We start from the raw sequence: 10833 nt of genomic DNA, 5'->3' as shown, positions 1-10833 counted from the left end.
AACAGCATCTTCAGCCTGTCCCATGTTTCCAGCTATTCTAAGTTTCACACATTTACTGTGATACTCTCATAATTGTGTTTTGGACCAGTGGCTGTGTATCACATCTTCTCAGTGCGATGCCACAGCCTGCTCAGTGAACCTATGCTCCAGATGTGGCAGATCAACGCTTCCTTACTATCTGTACATAAATTCACTGTGGAGTAGAGGTGTTAGCTCTGCATCATGATCTGTGCTACTTACCACGATTCATCCTCAACAGTTGGTGGCCTACTCATCTTCAACCCAGTGCTCTTCCCTTACTTGTGTGATCCCAACAGCAAATTCTTCCTGCATCATAAATGGTGTCACAAGGACTGAGGAAGAAAATACCTGTTTGGTGTGGGGCTTAGTATTGTTATGTACCTAGTATTGTATCTGTGGCATGGCTCCATTTGGAGTGATTGCACTGCAAAGATTGTTTCCATGACCTTAGTGTGCGGTTATTTGGATGGTAGCTGCTGTGTAGAGACCATAACTGCATATAGACTGGTGGTGGATCCTTTTCATGGTGCACAAAGTATGGGATAAAGAACAGGAGGCCATTCTGTGATTTGGTAGTGCAGTTTTCATCAGCTCATATCAGGGTTAAACTGTCAGAGACTGTCGTGGTAGAATTTCAGAGGAAAAGAGGCTTCCTGGGTCCAAAGAAAGACAAATAAGCCCCGTGGGAAGTGCAAATGGGAAGGCCTCTGGGGCCTGTGGGCTATTTTGGTTGGGCTAACTGCCCAGCTTGGTGGCAAATTGCAACTGCCTGAGTCTGTGTTAAACTGCTCAGAAGAAAATGGCCTGAATAAAACACGTTTGTGGCACTGCTTTCTTTCAGGGCTAGGAGCTCAGCCCTTCTGGGTCTCTCCCAGTCACTTTAACCGTTCCACACAAACTGCTTCTTCTCCCTAACCTAACTGAACCCCAGGGACTGTCAGTCATGAAGCTCTGCCTGATGTAACTGACAGCAGACTGAAAGATTGTTTAGAGATAAATTAAAGGCTGACTATATCTGGGGAGTGCTTCCTCAAGCCTTTAACTTCCTGCTTGCCTTACTAGTTAACTGTCACTCTTCTACGGAATAGGCAAAGACAGTATGCTGAAAAATATTCCAAATGAAGTGCATTGTATGCATTGCCTGTATTAGTGGGAAAAATAGCTTTGGAAAAGTTAGGTGGCTTTTGTCGAGCCTAAATGTCCATCTGACAAGTACACTTTCACAAATGAATATATTTTCATGTATTTTCAGTCCTTGTTTCCTAGAGACCAATGTTGTTTTAAAGGATAATACTGACTTCTCATATTTGGATCATTCTGAAATACTGGTATTCATTCTATTAATATAGCATGCATATGGGTGACTACTAACCTTATTAGGTTAGGTTTTATAGATTATTTTATAAATCTGATTCATATACATTTGTCTCCATGTAAAAACAATGTATCCTGTTGAATTATGTTAATATTAAGGAGAACAGAGAAAGAAGGCTTGCCCACCAGGTTTAAAAATAGAAAATCCAAGTCATCCTGTCCATCTGGGACCAGAGAGATAATTTTATTGTAGGTTTTCCATCTTTATTGTCACTTGATTTATTCACGTTCTAGTGGTAATTTCAGTATTTGCCACCAGATGGCACTGCAATGACATTATCTTGTAACCAGTCTTAATGCTCGAGTAGTAGCATAATGAGGTCATACTCGGATAATTGCAAAGTATGCCTCACTTCTTCAGGTTGCATTAAGCACTTCTTTTGCCATACCGTTATGTTTATGCCATCAGGTTTGATGGAACAGCTATGACAGCTAGTATTTTTAATATTCCTAGACAATTTAACTTTGTAAGAAAAGCTCAGTAGTGGAGACCAAAACCTACTGTAAGCTTAATTTGTCCAGATATTGCCATGATCAATACTACAGGCAAACACTGTCTTTAATGGCAAGCGATGAGAAGCAGCAGCAGCTCCCACCTGCCATGCACAGAGGTGTGCCTCAGTTCCTTGGCCTTGCACTTCTGAATAGGATCCCAACTTCAGGTCATCAACCGCTTGCCTATTGCATTCCTCACTTTTTCAGTGCAGAATTTCATGTTTTCCATTGTTTCTTTCCTCCTCCAAATGGAGCATCCCCCTCCATGTCCTAATTTACCTCTCAGTTCTGGTGCTCCCTGTTACATTCCGTCATGATCTACCTCTGTAGCTTGAGTTATAAGTACTGATCCAAACTGTGACTCACTGCAGATTCTAGAAAGTAGAAAGAAATAAACCTGCGAGTCCAGAGACATCTTGAGCAGTAAGCTACTTGCTCCTGCTGAGAAGCACTTCTTGTTGAGCAGACTTTAGCACCATCATAGCTGTCACCACTGAAATGCTGTTATCTGAACAATCACTTTGAAGTTGTTCAAGGGTAAATACAAATACTTTGGGATTTTTATGTGCAGATGAAGATGTGTAGCATTTACAAGTTTGCAGCATAAAAAGCTCTCATTGCTTTGTTTTAGAGGTCCAATGCCTCCCTGATTTTCAGCAGGATCCTGATATTTGGTAGGGAAGTAATGCTGCAATACAGAAAATTAAAAGCTAGAATAGTTGCTTCTCACTATGTCTCATACGGCACACAGCTGGATGGTGTGGGTTTTGGAAAAACACCCAAATCCTTGATAGTGTTAACACTTTAGCATACACCAAACTGAACCTTCATCTATAGCAGACAAAATGAAAAATACCGGCAATTTTCACAATTCTGCTCCTGTTTTCTGCCACTGAAATGTTATCATCCTTAGGGGAATAGTGATTGTACTATAGACAGTCATGCATATGCAGACTATTGTATTTATGTGAATAATTTTAAATACACAACCATTTGCAAGATCATTATTCAAGGCTATACATGAGTCAGAAAGGGAGTCTGGCAGTACATGTAAAGGCAGTATATTACTAATAGAGGAAGTCGTGACCTTTTTAAGGTCTTAAAATAAATTCCAGGCCAAAACAAACTTTGGTAGTACAAAATTAGGGTTGTCTGTTGTGGCTTTTTGAACATGAAGTTGAATAAAATCAGGCTTGCAAAAGAAACCTTCAAGAATTACAGTGAAAACAAATTACTATGTGATCATAACTATTATTCCCGCACTCTTCTGAAATGACTTTCATGTACTTCAAATACTTTGACTTCAAAGTCAAAGTATTAAATATAATAATATCAAACTTATTGAGAGTGGCTGGAACAGTCTAGCAGAACTCATCTTGTGATAAGAGTTGAAATTAGTAAGTCATAAAAATTTAAGTGGATGTTTATAACAGAAGGACAGCATTGGAACAAGACCTTTAAGGGATCCATTTTGTCTCCTTTCAAAACATTTTTTTGTTAACTGGTGTCAGTGGCAAGGTGTAGCAATCACTGAGCCACAAAGACTCTGGACAGTTAGGTAGGAGATGAACTATCTGGGATTGTTCTGATGAATGAGTAAAATGTGAAATGATACATTGTAAATGAAGTTGAGGAAGTGATTGAACATAGCAGATATGGGGTTCTTTTTGTACATCACCCTAAAATGTTTGACTATAGGGCATGTTCAAATACCTCCTGCTCAACAAAGTTTAAGAACAGTGCAAGTATGTGCATTATGGTTATACCATGAGTCTGACTAATGAAGATAAGCTAAGGATGCATGAGCATACCAAAAATCTATATTTTTTTTCAGATATATTAATTATCATTTTCTTGTTTCTGGAAGTTGGAATTTTATTGATCTATTTTACTGGACTATCATTTACTACTGAGATGTTGCTACAGCTAAGGAAAGTTAAGAGTCATATGGAGTTTGTGAACACTCCTTGTTCCTCTTATTGACTTTTTTATAGTATGCAGGAAATCATGGTTGTATGCTTAAATGGTTGTAGCTTTTATTACTCTCCTGGGTTTGAGCAGGTGGTAGGCTTTTTGGGTAGCAGGCTACAGCCATGGCCCCCTGTGAGAAGTTTCTCGAAGCTCCCCCAGCTCCAAGTTGGACCCACCCCTGGCCAAGGCCAAGCCAACCAGCTGCATCTCTGTGAGAACATATTTAAGAAGGAACCTGGAAGGAAGATTTGGATTTGTGAGGAGGAGTTGCAATATCTCCATGATCACCAAGGTCAGCGGAGGAAGAGAGGAAGAAAGGGGAAGGAGGTGTGCCGGAGCAGAGACCCCCTGTATCTTGTGGTGAGACAGCAGGGTGGCCCCCCCCCGTCACCCATGAAGGTCTACAGTGGAGCAGACACTGATTTATGGCCTGTGGGGGCCCCCACACAATCAGTTAAGGTGGCCGTGCCCAAAGTCAGCCAGGACTCTGTGGGAAGAAGCAGCCCCCACTGTTCTAGTTTGGTGCTGAGAGGATTGCAGCATAAGGGGGTGTCCCACACCAGAGCAGCGAGGGAAACGCTGTAGCCTGTGGGAGGGACATCAGAGAAAGTTTGTGGACAACTGTCTCCTATGAGAGGGGGACCATGCTGGAGCAGGGGAAAGACGTTCCAGAAGCTCCTCCCACTAAAGATGGAAGAAGCAGCAGCACTGACTGCACCCCCCATTCCCTGCCCCTTGTGCTGCTGGGGGAGGAGGTAGAGATATCGGGAGGAGAGCTGAGCCCAGGAGAAAGGGAGGGGTGGGGGGAAGGTGTTATCAAGATGTGGTAATGCTTCTTACTGTCCTACTCTGTCTGTTAAGTGTTGTTGTTAGTATCTGTAAGAAATTTATGTTCTGTTTTTCTTCTCTAACAAGTCTGCCTATTGCCCACGACCATAATGGGTACTTTACCCCTCCCCGTCCTATCTCAGACCACCAAGCCTTTTGCTTTATTTTTTCTTTCTCAGCCTTGAGGGGGAAGGGGGGGAATGAGTAGCTGTGTGGTGCTCAGTTGCCCTCTGAGCTCAAATCACGACAATTCCTAATCTAATTTGGAAAGCTGTGTCTGAAAACCATGGCAATTTTATTACACAGCATTGGCAATAACATAACAATCAGACTACTATGCATCTCCCTTGTCACATCTACTATGCTTTCATTCTTTACAATGTAGTCACATAATTTCTAACATATATTTCATCCCCTTTACATGCTTACCAGTTTTAAACAAACTGTTGGTTTGCTGTAAGTTGGTTCCTTTTTGTCTTGTTATTGAATCCTGAATATATGACAAACCATAGCTCTTTGGACAGTCAAGGCAATTTAGTGATCCCATACTGTTACTCTAATGCCTCCCTCATGTTCCTACACTGCCTGACTTCCTGCCATTTCTGTGAGTAGATACCCTTCCTCTACCATCTGTGTTTTCCAATTTTCAGAGGTTTAAATTTGGGTTTAATCTGATGCCCTACACCCACGAGTCTGCTTCAGAAACAGGTGGGCTGATAAATTAATGCTGTTTGGGAACTTGTATTTTCTCCAGCTCCTGGTACAAGCTCAGAGATATGAGAAAAAGGACTGAGATGTTTTCTGTGTCTGAAATGGAAAAACAAGACACAGTAACTTAAAATATTCCCCAATGGACAAGGAAATATCTGAGCAAGGGATTCATGCCTGTTATAGAATTAACTTTTTCTTGAATATCATGCTTGACATTGCATTTTCAAAAGAATAGTACATGCCATGCACTAGCTGAAGTAACTATTAACCATGTGAGATTTTGTCAATGCTGTAATTCTCTTAGTAAAACAAATAATAGTTATTTTTCTCCTGAAGTCTCGCTCTATTGTACAGGAGTTCCCCTACGTGATGCAAAGCCACATGGGCACCTGAAGCGCTCAGGCTGCTGTGGTAATAAGACTGAAAAACCGATCAGGCTTTCTGCGAGGCTCCAGGCAGACTGATGAGGTTTGTCTGAGAAATCGCACGCCAGTTGAATTACTGGTTGAAGTACACTGATCAAACCAGGCAACTTGGGCATCTGGCAAGTGAGGAGGAGAGAAAACTGTAGCCTTGTGCTGTGGATGAGAGACACATATAGTTCTAGCTACAAGAAGGGGTGCCCAAGGGAGGAAACGTCTGACTCCACACCTCTTAGAAGTCATCACCTTTATAATGGAAGCTGTTGCCCTGTAAGAAACTGTTCTGAGAGCAGCAGATGTAACAAGGCCTCTCCCCCCTCACACCTGTCTCCCATATCTAACTGTGAACGCTTTTCCTGCGCTGTCTGCAGGTCCTCCCTCTCATTTCCATTCCGCAGTGCCCGGGGGTTCCTTCCCCCAAGCTCTTCCCCTGCAGCCGCCTCGGCACCTCCCGCGTGACGCCTGCCCCAGCGACCAGGCACCCCACCGGGGCACCCCGCCTGCCCGCCCTTTCCTGAGGGGAAACCCCGCCTGCTTGCCCTTCCCTCAGGGGAGACCCCACCACGGGGTTCTTCCGCCTGGGGACAGAGTGCTTGCGGAACCTGAACGCTTCTGAGACCACTACTCTAAGCCAGTATGGTTGCGTTTGCGGCTGCTCTCAGCGCGGGCGGGTCAGGCACCGAGGGAGCTGAGCTAGCAAGGAAGCTTCTGGGTGGGTTATCCTGTCAGGCAGTGCATCCCGCTGGTCAGCAGCTGCCTCTGCAGACGCAAGGACCGATTCCTCGCGGTTTGAAGCAGGTTCGCCTGTACGCCGAAGCCGAAATGGAAGAAGAGCTGCTGAGAGAGGGAGGACGCCATTAAAGGACACGGCCCCTCCACGGCCGCGCCGAGCGGCGCATGCGCGGACCCCTCCCCGCGGCCAGCAACGAGCAGAAGCGGCGGCAGGCGGGGCTTTCCTCAGGGACGTTACAACTCGTCGAGGTTGGCAGCGGCGCCATTTTGAACTGACAGGGGGCAGGGGTTGGTGGCTGTTGAACCGGGCTCCGCGTCCCCCAGGAAAACCAGAGAGAACGGAGCGAGGGCTGAATATGGCAGCGAATAGGAACTTGAAACAAGTGCGGATCGAGAACAGCTCCCCAGCGGCGCCGCTGGGCATGGTGGGGGGTGGCGGCGGCGGCGGCAACCTGAAGGGATTGCGGGGCCTAGAAACGGAGAGTGAGGCAGCAGCGGCCATGGCGCTAGTGCCGAGCAAAGAAGGTGGAGATGAAGAGCAGGAGGTTGGGTTCACCATCGATATCAAAAGCTTTCTCAAGCCTGGCGAGAAGAGCTACACGCAGCGCTGCCGGCTGTTCGTGGGGAATCTGCCAACTGATATCACCGAGGAGGATTTCAAGCGCCTCTTCGAGCGCTACGGGGAGCCCAGCGAGGTCTTCATCAATCGGGACCGCGGCTTTGGCTTCATTCGCTTGGTGAGGACTCGCGCGAGCCTCCATGGCTGCCCCGTAACCCAGAGGCTGCCTTTGCAGGCGGGGGACTTTTCTCCTTTGCTCCCCTCCCCGCCTTTCCTTGTCGCGTGGCTGTATAAAGAACCAGTAGCTGCCCCTCATTCTCTCGCTTTCTCTTTGCTGCTAGCGCTGTTCTCTCCGCTTCCTCTTCCTTCTCTCCTGTCTCCTGTTTGTTTCTATACATCTAAGTCACAGGCCTGCACTGTGAGGAGCTTTCCCAGCCGCTCGTGTTTAGGCTCCCCTCTCAATACGCGGTAACGCCGCTGGTTCCAGGGCTCCCCACCAGTTCCCGATTACGTGCTGCTACCGCGGGTACTCCTGCAGCCTGGTATTCTTCATTAAATGGAAGATGTGGTTGCGCGATCTGCTTTATTCTTGTGATACAATAAAGACTTCCTTTATTTGACTGAGATAATTTATCGTACTTAAGGAAAAAATCCTTCTTTGTGCAGAAGCAAATTTCAGCCTGTACAGTTCGTTATGAATACACGTTTTGTCTATGAAAACGCAGTTAATTTTAAAGAGTGGACGGAATTGTTTTGAAATATCGCTGCTCACACATTGTTAAAACAGAACATGTAATCTCAGAATTGCAAAGCAGTGGGACCTTGGGTTATTTAAATTACTTGCATCCAGATAAGGTTAGATTTTTAGTGATAATAAGTATTCAATCAAATATACTCAAGTTGAGCATGAAAAAAGGAATCATATGAAAAGCTTATGATACTGTATTTAAATGTCAATCTAATGTGCAGGATTAGTTTTCATGACTGCCATGTCTAGAATGCACTGATTTATATCATTCTGGGAACAGCTTTGTGTGTCTCTAGTTATGATTTCTCCATATATTTTACTGGTTAGGATTTTTTGCTTTTTGTTTGTCATCTTAAAGATAAGTGCTTGTGGCATTCTGCCATACATTTTTTACCCTGAGAATCCCCCAGACTGAAATAGCAATTTGCTGGAGGAAGCGAGATACATTTACATGTCATTAGTCAGTTTTAAATGTAATATAGATTAGATGTAGCTTTTATATGAACTTCTCTTTTATGTTATGTTTGGGGACTATGTTATTTTTTAACGGTTTACCTAATCAGTTGAGCTGTGGAGAAAATAGCAATGGTCTAAAGAATAATTTCTTTCAATGTGAGGGATTGGAGGTATCAAACTTGGTGAAAATATCTGAAATGAGAAAAAAGGCAGATATTGATACAGACTGTCTCATGGATATGGGTGCAGAAAGGCCGTAAATGTGAGAATGAATACATGAACAAAGAAGGTAATTTCATCATCTGTTGATGAAATTCGAACTGGACATTCATTGAGAGTTCATCCAACAGTGATAATGAGCAAGTGTGATATTTTCACTTATTTAAAAACAAATTGAACACCCAAACCACCTTAGAGCCTGTAGTATGATCTTTGAAAACACTTGTTTCCTACTATATAGAGCTAGGAATGCAGAATATAAACATTTGAGTAGGTAAATACAAAGTAGCATCAAGTCTTCAACTTCCTACTGAAAGCCTTTACAGAGCAGCATAAATGTATCCACCATAATGAGAATTTAAGTCCTAATGTGCAACAGAAATTTGTGCCTACTTTGGTTTTTAGAATAAATCATAGGGGGTGACAAATGCATAGGTTTTTTCAATCAGTGAATGGGAACTTTGGCTTTTTTTGGGGGGTGGGGGTGGCAGGAGAATGGATGGCCTGATGCTGCTGTGCTCAAGTTAGAGGAAAAAAAACTTTGCTACTTTTTTTGGGGGGGGTGTGGGGTGTGGTAGGAGAATGAGGGAGGAACACAAGACTGGTATCTGTTGTCTTTGAAAATAAAATAAATAAAATATTTTATATCTTGAAAAAGGAATCTAGGACATTGGCTGAAATAGCAAAGGCAGAACTTGATGGTACTATTTTGAAGAGCAGACCACTTCGAATTCGATTTGCTACACATGGAGCAGCCCTGACGGTCAAGAATCTTTCACCTGTGGTTTCTAATGAGCTACTGGAACAAGCATTCTCTCAATTCGGGCCAGTGGAAAGAGCTGTTGTTGTAGTAGATGATCGTGGCAGAGCTACAGGAAAAGGTTTTGTAGAGTTTGCAGCAAAACCTCCAGCACGGAAAGCTCTAGAAAGATGCAGTGATGGGGCATTCTTGCTAACAACGTAAGTTCACAGGCTTTTTGTTTGAATTGGTGTGAATATATATTTCTAATGGGAAAGAAAACTGTGTTCATGGATAATACCTAGTTCTTATTTTATTTACAAATTATGAAAGCCATGAGGTGAGAAGTTAAGGTGTTTTATATAAATACCCCAAATACTTGAGCTTTTTTTGGTGAAGTAAACCATCTTTTTCTGCTTGCTGTTTGTAATTACACCATATGAGAGTCCAATAGCAGCATTTTGCTTTTCCTTGTCTATATGCAACAGTACAATTCCTTCTTTATATAGTAGGGCTTTTGCTAGTGAGACTTTATTTTCATTGATTGCACTTCTCCTGATCCCAGTAACAATGTGCCAAAATAATATTCCTCTGTTTCTTAGGGAAACACTGTACTACGTTGCTGATACTTCTGTAAACTCAGGAAAGTGTTGTTCTGTTTATTTCTATCTCAGGTTTTATTTGTGGCTTGAAAGCCCAGAAGTACTTTTTCTTTTTTTCTTTTTGCAAATGAAGGCTTAGATTCTGCAGAAGTGTATGGCAACAATCTCTGGAAAACTTTCTATTTTCAAGGGCAAGCTTGCAAATTACAGCACTTCTTTCTTTCATCTGTTATTTCTGTACTTGCTGAAGAGAGTTGTTAACTGCTGTGCTTTAACAATTCACTGGTGACATTTGCAAATGCTTTCTTAAAGGCTGTATGAAATGACAGATATTCAGGATTTTTTTTTATTTTTGATTTTTCTAATTCTCATTTAGGAGAATAACGCTGTGGTTCCACAGCATGGAAACTTGCTGCCATCAAATTGGAGAACTTGCAGTTCTTTTCTCTTCTTGCCCTGGCTGTGCTGTTGATTTTTTTATCCAGATGAGAATTTTCTGATACTTCCACAAGCCACTTGTGCTTGCTAAAACAATAGAAAACTGTTCAGTTGTTTTTTTGTTGGGTTAATTTTTGGCTGTTCAAGCATGTGAATTTGCTTGCTAACATGGGTGCTATGTACATCAGGTCTAGCAGAGGATAGGGCAGGAGAAAATGTTGCTAGGAGGAAATTGGAGGTGGGGAAAGGGTCTGGAACTCCTTTCTCATGATAATCTCATAAATCTTGTGTGCCACTGAACTGACCTGGTGGCTACACAGTAAATTCAATCTGAATACATCTTTACTGTTATCAGTAGATGCCAGCAATTTGTTCTTGTCCCCTGGGTTTTCTTGGCATTAGTATTTGAGTGGAAGCACAGTGAGCCAGACAAGCGAACTAATCTAGTTCAGTGTTACATGAATCCTATTCTTGGTGTGAGAGATGTGGCAGAGAAAAAGATGCTGGGGTTTGAGGGA

The 10833-nt window shown here is 43.1% G+C and overlaps 1 protein-coding gene across 9 annotated transcripts in view; it reads left to right on the top strand.

Moving 5' to 3' along the window:
• The first annotated feature begins 6415 nt into the window (after positions 1-6415).
• The window catches only part of PSPC1 (paraspeckle component 1), a 65174-nt gene continuing 60756 nt past the window's right edge, over positions 6416-10833 (top strand). For 4 of the 9 annotated variants that reach the window (XR_004406812.2, XR_004406811.2, XR_004406810.2 and 1 more), the window contains exons 1-2: positions 6416-7291; positions 9195-9496. Coding sequence is in view for 3 of the 9 variants with exons in the window: in XM_009966720.3 (XP_009965022.2) it covers positions 6911-7291; positions 9195-9496 (683 nt within the window). In the remaining 6 variants the exon portion in view is untranslated. The remainder of the gene's footprint in view (positions 7292-9194; positions 9497-10833) is intronic. The other 5 variants (XR_004406814.2, XR_004406813.2, XM_032991054.2 and 2 more) reach the window with 2 other exon arrangements.

The sequence above is a fragment of the Tyto alba genome, unplaced genomic scaffold (assembly GCF_018691265.1).
Source record: "Tyto alba isolate M040663 unplaced genomic scaffold, T.alba_DEE_v4.0 Super-Scaffold_2, whole genome shotgun sequence".
Classification (NCBI taxonomy): Eukaryota; Metazoa; Chordata; class Aves; order Strigiformes; family Tytonidae; genus Tyto; species Tyto alba.
The sequence above is the reverse complement of the archived record's forward strand: the minus strand, read 5'-3'. Positions and strand labels throughout refer to the sequence as shown.